This window comes from Antedon bifida, chromosome 6 (genome assembly GCF_963402885.1).
Source record: "Antedon bifida chromosome 6, ecAntBifi1.1, whole genome shotgun sequence".
Taxonomy (NCBI): Eukaryota; Metazoa; Echinodermata; class Crinoidea; order Comatulida; family Antedonidae; genus Antedon; species Antedon bifida.
Window position 1 is genome coordinate 23360449 of NC_136231.1, and position 19313 is coordinate 23379761.

The 19313-nt window shown below is 30.1% G+C and overlaps 3 protein-coding genes across 3 annotated transcripts in view; all 3 read left to right on the plus strand.

Annotated features, from left to right (window-relative positions):
* The first annotated feature begins 638 nt into the window (after positions 1-638).
* On the plus strand, positions 639-11941 carry LOC144845891 (angiopoietin-1 receptor-like). The gene is made up of 6 exons (XM_078703394.1): positions 639-709; positions 1046-1333; positions 1632-1883; positions 11216-11350; positions 11492-11629; positions 11862-11941. The coding sequence occupies exons 1-5, from the start codon at positions 661-663 to the stop codon at positions 11560-11562; spliced, it is 795 nt and encodes a 264-aa protein (XP_078559520.1). The 5' UTR covers positions 639-660; the 3' UTR covers positions 11563-11629; positions 11862-11941.
* Positions 2503-9345, plus strand: LOC144844916 (uncharacterized). The gene is made up of 11 exons (XM_078702025.1): positions 2503-2545; positions 4215-4364; positions 4647-4787; positions 5299-5577; positions 5663-5971; positions 6326-6399; positions 6677-6905; positions 7008-7104; positions 7400-7498; positions 7820-7933; positions 8638-9345. Exons 1-11 carry the CDS (start codon positions 2503-2505, stop codon positions 8708-8710), a joined length of 1608 nt encoding a protein of 535 aa, XP_078558151.1. The 3' UTR covers positions 8711-9345.
* A 3863-nt stretch (positions 11942-15804) lies between the features above and the next one.
* The window catches only part of LOC144845885 (uncharacterized), a 155047-nt gene continuing 151538 nt past the window's right edge, over positions 15805-19313 (plus strand). The window contains exons 1-5 of the mRNA XM_078703384.1: positions 15805-15853; positions 16905-16959; positions 17210-17497; positions 18255-18506; positions 18930-19064. Of these exons, the coding sequence (XP_078559510.1) occupies positions 16911-16959; positions 17210-17497; positions 18255-18506; positions 18930-19064 (724 nt within the window). The 5' untranslated portion in view covers positions 15805-15853; positions 16905-16910. The remainder of the gene's footprint in view (positions 15854-16904; positions 16960-17209; positions 17498-18254; positions 18507-18929; positions 19065-19313) is intronic.

The window sequence follows — 19313 nt, forward strand, 5'->3', positions numbered from 1 at the left end:
GCCTCTCTTCGGTAGTCAAAACATGACTGAACCCTCAATAGTTCATTCCCTTATCAGAATTTAGCAGGGGAAGCATTCTATATTATATACTGTTTATTATATTGCATCATCATTGAAAGCATGTATTATATTTAGACACAATTGAAATGAAAGATGAATTACTGTTATGCCATTGTTTGAAAGTCTGTTCATTTGCTCTATACGCACTAGGTATTATTCTGAATTATTTCATTGTTCTTTGCCAAACCCATTACGTATTAGCTTGGTTGAGCCCCCTTAAAATATAATAAGCGCTACTTCCTTATCAGGAAAGGACGGTCAATAATAAGTTATGAAAAATGAACTATGTGAGTAATAGTTTAGGTTATTTTATTTTATATTAATTTTATTTAATTTTTTCCCTTTTAATGGCCTGTAAGGAGTTCGTTTTAGGGATTTATGAAGCTTAGCCCTAGAGAAAACAGCCCCCACTCCCTAGCTACAGTGGTGAACTTTCTTTCTATCTTTCTCTAGACCGAACGAAAATGTAGAAATGGCAAAGAAGAATAATTTTCTTTTCAAATTTGTTTTAATTTGTTACAATAAGGAATGCAAACATATTGTTAAGAAGAAATATTAAAATGTATAAGCACTTTCATTTTACTTTTATTTTAGAAAAGTATGCTTGTTACTGTTACAATCTTGCTTCAATGTATTTGTTCCTGTCTGGGTAAGTTAGATCATAGAGATAGATCCAAACGCCTAGAAGGAGGATGCAGATTAAACAAATTACAAATACGATAATCTGGTTTTTTTTCTCAATAAATATTAATAAATATTTGTTTACTTCAATACACTAGAATTTAAATTTTTCTAAACATGATTATTCAATTAAAACAATTCCATTTTAATGATGTTATAATGTATACCGTTGCATTTTCAAATCACACACGGAAACACGTTAGCGTAGAAATAACACTACGCCACCCTTTTTACTCACTATCATATCCCAAGGAAATACATTTAATAATAATTATTTATACCAATATTATTTTGTATCTTTTAGGAAAAGAAGGATATATAACAGTCTTGAATCTATATCCACAAAGCAACAATGACCAAATGTATCAATGTTACGTTCCTGATGTGTTCACTGGTTACACTTTGAGTTACGGTAGATCATTTGCAGTAGAGAATGGTGAAAGTGTAAATGAAATATCGTGGAATGTGCCAGGCGATAAAGTGAACAAAAGATATGTCGCAGGAGCAGTAGGTACGGGTGTATACTATTGCAAAATAGTGACAGCAGATGGCTTCACCACAGTCGTTCAAACTACTAAAATAAGAGATGATGGTAAGGCAATGAGTATGTATAATTTATATTTCCCCTTGTATGCTTTATATGTATCTTTTTATTTAACTTGTGGACCAAGTTATTATTATGTTTATCTTAATCCAGATCAGCATGCTGTTAAAGTTATGATTACTCACCCATCCATTTGCGCTAATCATGTTAAACTATTTTGTTTATTTTATGTTTTATTTTATTATATAAACGATTCAATTTAGGAAAAACTCTTTGAATTTAAATTGATTCTAAGCTTAATTAGTCATATTATCATGTAATTATACAATTTCTTTTTTCAAAACAGCCTTAATAACGCCAGCAAATTCTAAAAACACAGTAACTGTAAACGTTGGTGATGATATCACAATAGGATTCAACACGGATATAAACAACAATTTAGTGTGGAGAAAAGATGGATCTAATGCAATAAACAATGGAACGGAAAAAAGTATGTCATTTAATCCAGTAGAGAAAAGTGATGCTGGAGTTTACGAGATGCATCAAAGTGGTATCCGAGAAGATCGTATGCATTCATTTATCAAGTTGATTGTACGAGGTAAATTCAATTTATTAAATATTTGAATCGTTTAAAACGACGACAAACGATATTGTGACCAGGACATTTCCCTGATATAAACATATTTGTTAATATTTAATTAATGTATTGTTAATACGTGGACATGAAAATAAATATACAAGAAAAGTATACAAGCAATACTTAATATAGATGCTATCAAAATAAGTTAGTTAGAAGTTAAGCTTGTTTTTAAAAGATGATGATGTACTTTTTCAGAGTGTGCTGTTCACAAATGGGGACCACCTGATTGCATTGGGGACTGTGAATACTGCTATAATGGAGGCGTATGTGATGACAAAACAGGATTTTGTATCTGTGCACCTGGATTTAAAGGATCCACCTGTGAAATTGGTAAAGCATATTAAGTAAACATATTATTCTTCTAAATGTATTTCTGTAACGTATAGTATATTCTGTAGAGTGTCTTTCAAAGCTTCTGTAGGACTAATACATGGTAGCCTATAATGTAATATTTTATTGTTCAATACCACTGTCTGGAGTCTATAGACAGGCAGTAGTTGATTGTCTATAGACACTGTCTGAGAGAAACATTACGAGTAAAGTGAAATAAGCATCGCAATTATTCTAAAAAGATCCTATGGGGGCCTCTTTAGTCGAAGACTGTTCTTCCAGAGGGCCCAGTATACAGACCAACAAACAGTTACAAATTTAAAAAAAGACAAAGACAAAACACAAGATGAATACAACCAACCAGAAACACCTAACCTAACTACAAAAAATGGCAGCAAAAATGCTGAATTGCGTTTCAATTTATAAAATATGTATACAAATGTTTAAAATTACTTTAAAAAAAATTTAAAATGCCTGCTATTAGTCATAAATAACATATTTAACATCAAAGTACATGTATGAAGAAACAGTAAACTACATCAAAAGGCAAAATCACAGATTATTATATAAAAATTGTTATTTGCCAGATTCAGTTCTAGCCTTAGAAGGAAACAGATTACGATTATAATTGAATCTGGTAGGATAACTATTAGCAAATTACCTATATAATGTACATTATTGACAAATTAAAGAAAGGGTATTACATGAACAATTTGGACAAAACTACAATATAAACATTGCATTTCTTTTCTATGCAATTATCCATTGTAAAGGGTGTACTTAGATAATATATTGGTCAATCATAAAATATGTTGGAAATTCATTTTCCAAACAACGTACATACACAAATACAAATAAAAACATATACTAAAAATAAGGTAATTAGATTGTCATACAATTATTCATTATAATGTTATCTTATTGTACGCTGATTTTATACGGCCTAATCTTATTGAATTCATTACAAAAGAAAAAATGTTGTCTGTCAAACATGTTATGTGTTGATATGCAGCTCGTAATCTAACATGATCTTCATACAGTTTAGTAGTATCGTATTATGATTTAATTTAGGCAATTTGGCATCTTCACGATAAACTACACAGAGTCATTAATTCTTTTATTTGATCAAAATTAATTTCAATAAAAATATTAAAAGAAAGTGGTATAAAAATAAAATAATTATAAAAACAATATTTAAAGATGTATTGTCCCTTGAAACACAAAAAAATGAAGGTCAAAATATTCTAAATTTAAATTGGCCATATCAAAGTAATATTAAAGTTATTCACTTTAAGTTGAAAATTCGAGCCAAAAGCAACAAGATTACGTAATTAACAGGTAAACTAGTTTGATTACATTTCATCTGGAAAATCGTCACGAGCGAAAGTAAACAAAGATTTCAAACCACGAGTACGCATTAGGCATATGCTAATTATGATTGTTTACAACTCGTCACGGTTGAGAAAGTATTTTCACACAGATTGTGAGGAACTTTTATGATTATGCATACAGAGTAGCCAAACAAGCGCGTTTCATTATGGGATATGTTTTGATTGAAAACTTTGACTGGAAGTCAAAGTTATTTTTTTAACAAAAAAACATCTGTATTTCAGTTAAATGATTTTTTTTTCGACAAATTTTTGGTGAAAGTTAATAACTATTATGATACTTCAAAATGACCCACCTTTTTTCGAAATCTGTTATTTTTTATTTTTTTGGAATTAGTCAAAGGGACAATACATCTTTAACATAAAAACAAATAAGCAATGACATTGATATAGTAACATGTTTTTTTAAGTTGATGGTTTAAGTAAACTGGTTTTAAAAGACAAAGTGTATAAATATACAGTACACAGTAAAAAGTTTTTTAAACACAATTAATTATATTTCAGCAAATGATTGTAGAATTTTTTTTTAAATGACGCAAAACCTTTGTTTATTTTTACTTTTCTTATTTAGAATGTGGTGGAAATCAACATGGTTGGAATTGTGATAATACATGTTCAAGGTACGGTGACTCTACTTCATGTAAAAACTTTCAGTTCTGTTTACCTGATCCATATGGATGTAGCTGTGTTACTGGTTACAAAGGATTGAAATGTGATACAGGTAGGCCTAGAGACAATTATAAACTGAGCAGAATGTAAACGAAAATTATTTTATTTATAAATCCAAGGCAAATTACTGAAAAATAAAAATTCTGTGGGTATTTTTGCTATTCCAGTGTTATTTGTTATTATCATTATTATTACAATATTTTAAATCTATAGTTTGATTTATTATTAAAGTTTTATTATATTAACTTTATTTTTCATGGACATATCATTTCAAGCGTTACATGTTTTTTTGTCGAGTACATTTTAAGGCTAATTCATTAAATTACATAAACAGAATGTCCGTCGGATACATTTGGTGCAGACTGTTCTCAAACTTGTCATTGTACACAAGGTGGTTGTGATCGATATACAGGAAGATGCACCGACAATCAGGACTCATCTTGTGAATTTCCATGGATGGGATCTAACTGCCAAAGTAAGACTGTAACATTCACTCCATCTAGACAATAAAACAACGATTTTGAATTTTTGAATTTTGTTTTGTTATTACCGGAAATATGTTTAATGATTCTCCAGTCTAAGATATAACATGCTACAGTTTTCAATATTTCACTACTTTGTTTTACTGTGTTCCATAAACACATTTGATGAGCAAGGGAAACAATTGTACGTGTTGATAAAATGTCTATTTTAGAATATTTATCGCAGATTTACGATTAAGATCAGTAGGCCTATGGAAAACTGTGCATTTATTTGAATTTTCAATGAAAAGACTCCTTGAAAGATAAAGAATATTTGTGTTATAAAATTAGGCCATTAGTACGATCAAAGTGAGGACGATGAAATCATATTGATCGAAGCGTCGAGAAACTCAACAGTTCTTTTTCAGAACTAATATACGTGATGTACCGCAAACTTTATATCAACATTTTATTTTGCCATGCAAACCTTTAAACAACAATATAATTGTATCTTTAATTCTACAGGAATTCTCAATAGCACATTTACACCAGCAAATAACGGCCAGATTACAACTGCATCCTGTTCAGTTTATCCTTCCGTTGGGTACGAAATTGAAGCAATTATTATGGTGATAAATGATGATATCACAGAAAATATCACAACCCCGTTGGAAACAAAACGGGATGATCAGTATTCAATGACGTATACATTTACTGTGATAGCTGATTATGACTCAGTATACATATGTGTGACTTCACAGAGTGGTATATTATCTCAGAGTGTTATCTTCTCAGAAATATTTCGTAAGTTGACCACAATTGTTTGAAAGGCTTAACTGTTTGAAATGATACTAAAGAATTAAAAGAATAATCCATTTTTTCTTAAAAGGTTTACCTGTATATAACGGAAGTTTGACGGCACTTAACGTGTTGAGTTCCTCTATCACGATTGGATGGACGGCATGGAGCAGCAATACTGACGATGGAGATGGTCCAGTTGTCGGATACTTTTTATACCACAAACTGAGCAATACAAATGATTGGAAGAGGACATTATACGAGAATTCTTTATCAGCCAATGTCACTGGGTTAATGTGGGATACAGAATACACTTTTAGTGTTTCAGCTACAAGACCTGGTAAAGGCGGTGAAGGACCAAATGGAAACAAGGAACTCACAGCTAAAACTCAATGCGGAAGTACTATTAATCTATTACTCTTACGATAATAATAACTTAAAAAAAAAACAGATGGGTCTTTGATTTAACAATAAATTACAAGCACAATAGGATTATCGCAATATTGCCGACCATTTGTTGTAACGCTATTATATAATTTTCAAACAATAAATTAAACAATTATGAGAATACCTAGTCGTGAAAACGAAAAATTATTATATTCAACAATGCAAATATATTCAATGCGAATATTGTAAGTAAAGAGTAATAATTTTTACAGGTTTGTATTACTTTATGACTAATTTCAATATTATTATTTCTACTTTTTTAAAATGCTAATCACATCATTCATGTATATTGGTAATTTGTTTTCAGGGCCTTCTTCAGTTCAGAACGTGAAACACAGAGTTATAACAGCTGAATCCAAAAGTGTAGAAGTTACATGGATAGTAAGTATCATGATAAAAATGAATGTCCTGTACCATCATGAATCTACAATTTACACAATTTACATTTGCTCTTCGGCATCATCACGTCAGCTGTCATCAACACCATCATTTACAGTACTTACTTTCATTCATTTGTTCCACTTTCTTTTATAGTATTCAGTTGAAAATGACGATACTTTGCAAAATCTTTGTAATTCTTTGTAATTGCGTACCGGTTTTAACGTTTGAATAAAAACAGTATTGCATTAACACATACATTTTTAATTCACGTTTCAAGGGAATAGTTGACGTCCAATCATTAAAATGTTTCAGTAAAACATTTGTCTACAACGTTTACCTAAAAGTGGCCAACAATAAAGGGCGTCGTGAGGAGGTTTACCAGACTCATAGTAATCTACTTACTATCGATAATATTGCATTTTCTGACAGCTATGATATTTTAGTAACTGTGTCGAATGAGGACAGTGAGAGTATATCTGTTAAGAGTTTACCAGAATTAACAAATGGTAGGTAAAAATAAAAACTTAAAAGCTTAGTTTGTTTGGCCTTTTTGTAATTGATTGTTTGTTATATAACGAGTTCAGTATACTAAAATGTATTCGTTTCAGAATGTGAAAATACATGTAATTCTGGTGGCATAGTTGGTGGTACTTTAGTGGCAGGTTTGTGTATCGGTGTATTAAGTACTATAATGATAATGCAGGGGTAAGCTACTAGAATTTTCCGTTGGTTATTTATCCTAATACATTATAAAATGAAATTACTTTTTGTATAATAAAACTAATATACGTTTGCTTCTGCTTCCAACATGTCTTTCATTTCGTTATACATTTTAATTATCTGTGGACGAGATTTTTTTGATAACTGTTTTATGCAGTAGAAAAAATGCGAGTGAAATGACTTCGGTTTCCGTTACAAATATATACATAACTGACATAAAATATAAAATTAAAAGGTCTGTATCTATTATAGTAGTGAATGTTTTATTTTTGTTTTGAAGCAAACAACGTCTACGTACAAATATGTGTAGCTCTGACTCTAGTGATGCTCCACATGCTCAACACCAATCTGGTAATATTAATAATGATTCTTCTTCAAGGTATCTATCAATAAATATTGTTTTTTGAAAAGTTAGTTTACTCTACTTTTGCTTAGTGGTACTTTTATAATATTTAATTAATTGATGTCCTTACTTACTTAATTGTCTCGTATGCTAATAAATTCAATTAAGTTTATTAACCAAAGTACAATACAGAAACTCTGATAAGGCAAAGCAAAGAAAGTACAATAAAATTATCCTCAGTAATTGCAGAGTCAGTTATTTAGCTATGAGTTTAGTATTACGGTACATGAAAAAACCCAAAACAAAACAAAAAACATACAAATCTAATTTTCTATGATTATTATTTTTTTTCCAAAGCGTTATAAATCAAGAAAGACCAAATTTAAGTAAATCTGAAGAGAAAACGTCAAATGAGCTACATGTTTATTACGATTATGAAAATGAGGGTAACGATATAGAATATTCAACATGGTAAGTATGTGCATTGATCTAATTTATTTCACTAGCACACTAACCCAGTAAACATTCAACACGTTTTGTTAAAACGAAATACAATTATATTGGTTTCAATATATTATTCTACAGTAATAGTATTATAATGTACTGCTATATATAATAATAATAACAGCACAGCAATATAACTGTAACTGCAGATGTAGTCACTAGTAAATGTTTATAGTTTATAGTGAATTTGTATTTAGTTAAAGTTTCTTTTGTTTAATTGCCTAATTTGCATATTATTTTATCCAGCAGTTGTTTACTGCATTGGGCAGTCAGTTTCTTTTGTTCTTAGTTCTACTAGTTAGTTGTAGCTGTGCACCCAGTAAGGGCAGATCATTTGTTGTTACCATCACACCATTTTATTTACCTGGAGTTTACTTACATTCAGTGAATGGATTTATATTTATGTTGCTTTGGATTTATACTTATGTTGCTTTGGATTTATACTTATGTTGCTTTGGATTTATACTTATGTTGCTTTGGATTTATATTTATGTTGCTTTTGGTTTGCCAGTATTCATAAAGAAGATTCGATTACAATCATTCTGTGTATCCTTTATGTATGTTCTGCGTAAACAAACTGCTCGCCAGCCAGCTACACTCACCTAATTGTTGTCGCAATTAAAATAACAATAATAATGGGACTTTTAATGTTTATATTATTTCATTTTCAGCGATAACCCAACTGAAGAAAGTGTTTATGCATTACCTGATGATGATCCTGACGAATCATTTTATGTAAATTAATCGACAGCTGTATAAGATGGTATTTACAAAACTGAGAAAAACACAATACGGTTAAATGTGTATGCTGTAATTAATGGAAGTGGAAGTCATTGTTTGCAATTACAAGTGTGATTGCAGACATTGTTTATTTATGTTCGGGAAATCAAACTTTACTAAAATGACGATAATACGTATATTATATAATGAGTAAGAAAAGATGGCGAACACGTTTATAATATAGATTGGTATATAATGGTTTAGTTAAAATATTAAAAACATTTAAATTAATAATTACTATAATATATAATACTAATGTTTTTCTTTCTGTTTTTTTTTATTTAGGGATGTTATGTGAACAGTTCCATATTTTAGTTTTAATGTGATTCCCTAAAAAGTCGTCTACTGTATATAATTTACCTATTCGATAAAATTCACATTTTTGCATTAGTTTCTGTTTTTTAATGACTTTCTTTCTGAATAAAATTTAAATTATTTGAAACATGTTATTATTAAAAATGTGTTTTATTTATAACATATTGTGTAAATATATATTGTGCTACATTATGGTGCAACTATAATCGGGGTACCTTGCGATCTCTCCAGGTATGCTACAATAATGGTTTAAGAATGTTGCTACAAAGGCCTCGACATTGCAGTACCAGGCTTATGTTTACAGAATGTTGAATTGTTGTTAAAAAACAACACAAAGCAACGAAGAAAAGTCTTTGTTTTCCGTTCATTTTTTTAAAATAATAATGGTATTGTACTAAATTAATTAAATTAAATTAAATTTTATTTTCATTTCTAGAAAAACATGATTGTTATAGGCCTACTTGTTATCTTGCTTCAATGTTATTTAAGTTTGGGTAAGTTATGAATTTACTTTTAAAGGATTGATCATTTTGCAAATGCATTTATATAGGCCTAATATCTTTCAATAGATGTGTGTTTAGTGAAGCTATTTATTAAATGATCTCCACTAATTGAAACAATGCGTCAGGAAGAATTTGAATTAAGCCAAAATGTTACACAATTAGGTTGTGTGTGGAATATTGGTATATTTGTGATGATAATGTAATTATAGTGTTATTTAGAAAATAGTACAAGGGCACATGCAAGATCCATCCATGTTCAGGTTCATTTATTAATTTCGTCTCAAAATCTGTAGCTGTCTATTGTATTATATCACTGTTGTATTTTCCTATGTGTTTTGAGGCGGAATAAATATGTTTACATTTCGTGTAAAAAACTTAATTTTAAATTATTTGTATTTATATTCTCCTAAACGCCACGGCCCATTTGATGAATTTGAAAGTTTAAATGCAAGTTTATTAAAAAAAATATCCGTATTTATATGTGTGTATTATACTATAATATTTAACTGTTTATTTTGTGATTCAGGAAATGATGGATATATAACAGTTTTGAATATAAATCCACAAACCAACAGTTACCAACTATACCAATGTTACACTCCTACAACATTTACTAATTATAGTTTGAGTCACGGTAGATCATTTAAAGTCAAGAGTTGGGAAAGTCTAAATGAAATTCCGTGGACCGACGTGCCGCGAGGTGATCGTAAGTATGTCGTTCATGAAGCAGTAGGCATGGGAGTATACTATTGTAAGATAGTAAAAGATGACGTCACTACAATTGTTCAAACTATAAGAATACATGCAACTGGTAAGGAAATGAAATGAATAGCAATAAGTTAGTCACATGATGTTTGTTACGTTTATTCTACCACCGTACATTTTAGCACCTGGATTAATAGGCTCTATATATCTGCTGACAAATGTCTGGATATCTTTATTTGTATAACATTGAATTAGTTTAAAAATACTGAACATGTTAACCGACCGACATATTGTTAATAAAATACTTTGTTAGATTCTTTCAACACTTATACGATTTAAACTTTAAGCAGACCTACGGTAGCCTACGGTAAGTTTAGTTAAGATTTAATACAAAATAATATTTGGATTTGACTATTTATTTTTATAAAGTTTAATAGATGAAAGTAATGTTTTAAGCAATTCATAACACTTTTAGATTTTTTGAAATAAAGTCTTTGTTTTAAAATGTAACATATCTTATTGAACAGCCTTAATAACGCCCGAAGATTCTAAAAGCACAGTAACTGTAAATGTTGGTGATGATATCACAATAGGATTCAACACCGATATAAACAACACTTTATTGTGGAGAAAAGATGGATCTAATGCAATTAAAATTGGAACTGAAACGAGCATGACATTTAACAGGGTAAACACCAGCGACGCCGGGGTTTATGAGATGCATGAAAATATCAAGTTGATTGTACGAGGTATAGCTATATACAGTTAATGAAAATACTAGCGTGAATTGTAGGCCTACTACCAACGGCAAAATACTGATAATACCCTGATAAATAGTATATACAAATAGTCTTCGTATGTTCATTGATACCTCTGACAGTGAGTATTTGTCTACTGTTTTTAAATGATAATGAAATCATAAAATTGTGTGCGATTTCTTTTTTAGCCTGTCCACGTCACAAATGGGGTCCACCTGACTGCACTGGCGATTGTGAATACTGCTATAATGGAGGCGTATGTGATGATAAAACAGGAATATGTATCTGTGCACCTGGATTTAAGGGACCCACGTGTGAAACTGGTAAGAAAAACTGCACTTATTACAACACAATAATCAAAAGGACACCTTTTTGTACCATTGTAAAACCAATAAAAAAATCAACTATAAATGTTTTGTTTGTTTATTTTTCTTTCTGTCTTTTTTTTAACATTTATTACGTAGAATGTGGTGCCAATACACATGGTTGGAATTGTGAAAATCGCTGTATAGATTATGCGTGTAGAAACTATTAGTTTTGCTTACCTGATCCATATGGTTGTAGCTGTGTAAGCGGGTTTAAAGGCATATCATGTGAAGCAGGTGCACAGACGGTTTTTAAATATTTGTTTAAAGAAATACCTTTTATTTTAAAGAAGTTAGGTCTAAAGTGTTATTAATGTTCGTTGTCATTTATTGTACACGTCCATTTACATTCTGTATCTAATTATCATGCACTACTTTCATATATTTTCAATAACAATATTTTTAAACCTACTAATATACCTTTTACCTTACCATTACCTCTTAGTTTCTTTATGTATCTTTTTTTCAGAATGTCCACCAGGTACATTTGGTGCAGATTGTACTCAAACTTGTCATTGTAAACGAGGGTGTTGTGATCGATATACAGGACGATGCACTAGCATTGAAGATTCTTCTTGTAAATTTCCATGGACCGGATCTAACTGCCAGAGTAAGGTTAACTTTTTAAAAGCATCAGTAATGTGTTAAATGCCGATTGCAGACTACATATATTAACATTGATTATATTCTTATTGTAGATATCGCTAACAGTTTCTATATTAATTCGTAAGGTTTTAACAAACATTCTACAAATTTATAATAATAATAAATAAATAACAGTAATAACAATAATATAATAATTACAATCATTTAAAATGATTTAATTAGAATGTCAACCCAAATTCTACGGAGAAAACTGTGATATGGAATGTAACGTATGCTACGAATGTAACAGATTGACTGGAAATTGCATCACGTGTTCATCAAGTTTTCTTGAACCCGATTGTAAAATTGGTAAGTATCTTGTTAGTACTTTGGTGAACTATTTATTCGGACAATAAAGTAGTTTGATATACAATGTTTAAACACATGTAAGCTAACATTGACATTTACTTAAAACTAGATGTTTATAACTTAACATACTGTAAAATACACTCTATTTTTTATAATGAAAAGGAATCCTGAATACCAAATTTATAACAGCAAATAACGGCCAGAATACATCGGTATCCTGTTCAGTCCATCACACTGATGCATACAAAGTTCAAACTATGATTATAGTGATGAATAATGGCGTCACTGAAAACATTACAACAGCGATGGAAGCAAAGCAAGATGGTCAGAATATAATGATATATACATTTTCTGTGATAGCTGATGTGGATTCGACGTACAATTGTGTAATCTCGCATGAAGGTGTTCTCGCTCAGAGTGTAATCATACCAGAAATATTTCGTAAGTAGAATTTAGAAGACTTGTTGAAAACCATGATAATGATTGCAGACAATGATAACTCATTTTAGTTGATACTATTTAATCATGCATAACATGTTATATATATTCTATAGATACAAAATTTACGAAATAATTGAATTCCTCAAAAGGTGTACCTGTCTATATTGGAAATTTGATGGTACTTAATATTTCAAGCTCCTTTATCACCATTGAATGGACGGCATGGAACAACAATACTGACGATGGAGATGGTCCAGTTGTTGGATACTTTTTATACCACAAACTGAGCAATACGACCAATTGGAAGAAAGGTTTATATCAAAATAATACATCGGGCACTGTTACTGGGTTAGTGTGGGATACAGAATACACTTTTGCTGTTTCTGCTGTGAAACCTGGTGAAGGAGGAAGAAGGACCAATTGGGGAAAAGGAACTCCGAACAAAAACGCAATGCGGAAGTAATGTTTGTTACTTATTTACAATGATTAAAACAAAAATGTATTCTTTAATTGAAACATTTCATAATTCTTAAAAATATCTAAAAATATGGATACACTTTAATCGTGAACTATTTGTTTTCAACGATTGTATTTTTACAGGACCTTTTCCAGTTCAGAAGGTAGAACATTGGGTTTTAACAAATGTAGTTTTTAAAAATATCTAAAAATATAGATTAACTTTAATCGTGAACTATTTTTTCCACAATTTTATTTTTACAGGACCTTTTCCGGTTCAGAAGGTAGAACACTGGGTTTTAACAAATGGAAGTTTTGAAGTGTCATGGATAGTAAGTGTAATGAGAATTAATGTTTCACTACATGAACTCGATATTAAACTTCAAACCGAAAATCCTTACAATTAAAAACATTAAAATCAAATTTACATTTAAAGAACGTGAAGAAGTTTCTCAAAGTAAACATAACGGTAAATTACTGGAACTATTTGATAACTAAACCACAAGGACGTGTAACTTCATAAAACAAAACATTAAAATAATGTTCATGTGAGACATGTTTCGGATAACTATTCGTCTGTATACTACCGTTCTTAAACTAAGATACACATTGATGAAAACAATGTAGTTTGATTATATTTTAAAAGAAACTATAGACTTTTAAAACTTTATTTTACTGTTTTACTTTAGAGAAACTTGGAATTCCAGCCACTGAAATGTCCCAGTAAGACATTAATGTACAACGTTTACCTAAAAGTGATCAGCAATGAAGAATATGATGAGAAGGTTTACCACACTAATAATACCCAACTGACTATTGATGATATTGACGTTGCAGACAGCTATGTAATTTTGGTTACTGTTTCTAATAAAGACAGTGAGAGTATGTCTGTTGGAAGTCCAAATAAACACGAAAATGGTAATGAAAAGTTAAACTTAAAGTTACATTTTACAAAATGGCACTGTGGTTTGTACCAAGACAACTTAAACAAGTAGTAAATCTATCTATTATTTTAATACTTTTCTCTTTATCAAACTTTAATAAGTAAACTTAAATTTGCATTACTGTAGTTTCAGAAAATGTCAATACATCTGTTTTTAAAAGTCCTAGTTTAATTGGCGGCGCTGTTGCAGCTGGTGTGTGCATTGGTACCTTATATACTATTATGATAACCCAATGGTAAGATGATTAATGTTATATTGTTTTTTTTTTAAATAAATTATAATTTCTAATAATTATGTTGCCCCATGATTATATAATTATTTACAGATAAAATGAAAATACATTTCCGTACGTTTCAGTTAATGGACCATTTTGTTCCCATATTATAATATTGGCCTATATTTGCTTAAGAATTGTAAATATTTAAATTTATAGAAGGGTAAAGATTAATACATTTATACCACATTTTAATTTCATAGAAATAGTAATTATATATTTTATTTTATATTATATAATACTATTTGGAATGTAATACTTGGAAGACACTGTCAAGAAAATAAACTCATGAGTAATAGTTATACATACGCTAAAAATACAAATACTTGACACAGATGCGCTTAAAATCTAAAAATGAAACGATACAAATACAATGTGAATTTATAAATAAAAGAAACAGTAATAGTAAAGGCGTATTCACTTATAAAGAGTGACATTGTAATTAGTTTACATGAAGGCAGTGATGCCTCAATTGGAGAAGAACTCCAAACAAAACAAAAACGCAATGCGGATATAACAGCTTTTGTAACTGAAAGCCTCATTATAATTCTGACTTTTGAAATGTTTTAAGGTTAAGATTTAGGGTAAGATTTGATAGTATTCTGAGACAGCGGTGCTCCTGAATAATATGATAAAGAAAAATAAATAAATACAATTTGTATTTAATCGGAAAAATTAATTTATAGTTTAAGACTTGTATTAAAATAAATATATGTATATTCAAACTCTTTGAATTCTTTGGATTGTTTTGTGAGCTTTTTCTTATTGTCACTAGAGTTCAAAGAAACTCGAATGAATGAAGCATCATAGGATTGTTGTGAAGGTTAATACTGACAATTTTAGTCTTGGCTAAGTAAATTAGAAGTGCTGAAATGATAGTTGATGTTGTCATTTCTATTGTATTGTAAATAAAAATAGTAATTTTATTGGGGAAATGCTGTGTCGTACGAATGTCGTTTAGTGTTTAATAAGAATTAATTTAAAAGTTTCACTGTTGAATCATTTTCCAGCACCACAAGTTTCAAATGTGTGCGACAATGAACGTGTTCCATTTTCTTCGATTTTTCTTTTTTCGACAACGAAATAAATTGTAAAGTTATGATTTTTATTTCCGACTAAAAATGCGCATGTCAGCCGATATGGTCTTCCGGGATCAATGGGTGAATTTAGAACAAATATGTTTGTTATTATAGTGTTTTCCAATTCAGCAGTGGTTACAATAACATGAACAATTAAACAACTGTGTATTTATTTAAAAAATAACCACACATGGTTGATTTGTTCCATCTTCATAATAATAATAATAACAACATAAGTACTTCCTTATTTCATTTACTAGATGTAAGCCATTGATGTTGGATTATTGGTAAATTTCTACTGGAAGCTAATATTGTAAGTATTGGGTGCTTAATGTGTTTTTTTTAGAAATTCAAACATGGAACATAAATTGATTAATCTGTGGTTTGAAAAAGTAATCTCGACAAGAAGCCCATCTCGAAATCAAGTCAAATGGGCTTCTTTTCAAGATAGTGATTGGCTTCTTTTCGAAATAAACTGTATTTAAATGTCAAAGAAATAGAAATGTATGATCGTGTTATTTATATCAATATATATTAATGACATCCTTAATTATCTCAACAACCAAGCCTAGGGTACGTGCTAGTATTGTACAGTATAATAATTTAAAACACCATTTAAAGAAATAAGTGGTTTGACAAAGTAATCTCGACAAGAAGCCAATCTCGAAATCATTAGTCTAATGGGCTTATTTTCAAGATGATTGACCTTTTTTCGAAATAAACTGTATTTGAATTTCCAAGGAATAAAAATGTATGATCGTGTTATTTATATCAATATATTAATGACCTTACATCCTTAATTATTAACAAAAAAGCCTAGAGTACGTGGTAGTATTGTATAATAATTTAAAACACCATTTATTACAAATAAGCACCACCAGACATCAATGGCTTACATCTAGTAAATGAAATAAGGAAGCAATTTGAATCATGTGATAATAATTATAATTATGATTGTAAATCTGGTGGTGTGGCGCGCATGTGGTTGGTAATGTAAGAGACAGAAACTTTGTTGGACGACCACGATACACTGGTGATGCCAAAAGTGTCAGTGTGTTGTTGTTAGGACTACAATACTAATTTAAGTTACAGCAAAATGCATTGTTTTCTTTATTCTCAATCAAACGCGGATGGAATATGTACAGTGGTTTTTTATAAATAGTAATTCATTTACTTAGTTTAATCTCATCGTTGTATAAATTTATTCTCACAGATGATATAATGAAATTGTAGTTTATGAAAAAAATTCATATTTTATTAAAGCTGTCGTACTAAATGCACGCGTTACCCTACCTGGTGCTACTTGAATACTCCTTTTCTATGAGTAACTCATACCAAATGCTTTTGGATATCTTATATCTTAGAAAAGTATGATTGTTACAGCTCTAATCTTCATCCAAGTTGTTGTTTTCTGTCTGGGTAAGTTATTTCACAAGAAGGCAGGTTAGACAAATTAAATTATTATTTTAATTAAAAATTCAACATGACACTGACAAAACCCAGAATATCCCACGTTAAGAAACTTCATGTCAAAATTAGCAAAACTAAACTACGTCGATTATACAAAAATATACTAGCAAACCACTGGATTTCCTTGGGGCTACATATTATATTATTTATATTTTCAAAAAATTTAAATTATGATTTTGTACTTTTTTCCACTATACAGGAAATGATGGATATATAACAGTTTTGAATTTGTCTCCTCAAAACAGCGGTAACACACGGTACCAGTGTTACATTCCTAGTACATTCACTAGTTATAATTTGAGTTACGGTAGATCATTTGGAGTAGCGAATGGTGAAAGTTTTGAAGAAACATCGTGGGACGTGCCAAATGATATTCAGCATGGAAGGTATGTCGCAGGTAATGGCGTAGGCATGGGAATATATTATTGCAAGATAGTGAAAGATGGGGCCACCACAGTCGTTCAAACTTCAAAAATCAGAGAAAATGGTAAGGCAATAGTAATGCTTATACTATCTATTTGTTATTCTTCGCTACGTTATGATATTGGATTATGTTGTTAGCGGCTGAATATAAAAACATTTGTTATTCTACAGTATTTGTAAAATGTGACCCTCTGTTGCAATAATCTTTCGCAACACCTCCCTTCCTTACCGACAGTATTAAAATACGATGTTTCATTTTTGTTTTGTTCCTTGGGATTGGCTAAAAGTGTAAGATGTTTCATTTTTTATATAGATAGACACAACTTTAAATCAATCTCTCAATCATTATTATTGGCAAAATAGAATTTCGCAAAATAATACTTGCTTTGTTTGTATGTTAGCATGATAGCCCCTACAATTTTGAAGTTATCGTTCTGAATTTTTTGGTGTAAATAGGTACTGTATATACTTTATATATAAATTGGTTTATTAACTTTACAAATAGACAAAAAAGGAAAATCCGTATTCTTTTAACATAACCCATATCTTTCATGTGATATATCAAATAGCACGCCCTCTGTATTCATGGACCAAAAATAATATCAAGTAGTGAGCCCTCTCTCCGAATACTTTTTCCTGATATTTTGCCAAGCACTTCACTCAGTTTCTGAGAGTGTTTTTCACCTTAATTAGTCATTTCCATAACCTATATAAGATTATTATTATTATGGAAAGTTTGATCTTAACAATGGTGGTTGTAAAAAGTAACATTTCATGCATTTAACTGTATTCTGGTGGTATCTAATTGTTTATAAAAACAGCCGTAATAACGCCAGCAGATTCTAAAAACACAGTGACTGTAAATGTTGGAGATGACGTCACAATTAGATTCAACACATACTTGAACAGTGATTTAGTGTGGAGGAAAAATGGCTCTACTGAACTAAAGAATGGGACGGAAAAAAGCATGACCTTTAACCCAGTAGAGACCAGTGATGCTGGCGTTTACGAGATGTATCAAGATGATAACCGGAACGACCGCAGGCATGCGTTTATCAAGTTGATTGTCCGAGGTAAAATGTAGTTAAATTAAAAAAACAAACATCATTATCTGATACATAAATGTTATTTATAGGCCTACATTGAAAATTCTACGTAGTAAATATTTTTAAAAACCAAATAAATGAAAATAGGCTAGACCTGAAGGATTTTTATTTGTTAAATATAATATAAAATTAATTTATTATATCCTATTTCGACCATATAAAAACTATCTGGGCCCTATGAATAACAAAAAAAGTAGAAATTACTAAGCAGTAAGGGTGACACCATTATGACGAAAGTTACTGTTTGTCGTATCAGTCTATTTTGCCTCCCCAATAGGAATAACATTAGTCAACTTTGCTAAGACTTTCTAGTACAGTGATTTGACTTTGATTTGTCATTGTTTTGTTTTTCATCACAAAGTTGTAATTTAGTGTGTAATTTTCTTTAAGAGTGCCCACGTCACAAATGGGGTCCACTTGATTGTACTGGTGACTGTGAATACTGCTATAATGGAGGCGTATGTGATGACAAAACAGGATTCTGTATCTGTCCACCTGGATTTAAAGGAGCCACGTGTGAAACTGGTAAGACCTTCAAATTTGAGGTTTTTATGATAAATAATAGACATAAACAATAAAACATTACTCTAATATCCATTTTATTAAATGTATTAAATACTCTATAACATATACTTTATATTTATTTATTATTTATTATTTATATTTATACTAATAATAAATACATTTGTCAATAATTAACATAAAGACATTTACAAAAAGTATGTGAATAATAACAATAACAAACATAATACACTATAGCCCATTATCTCTACA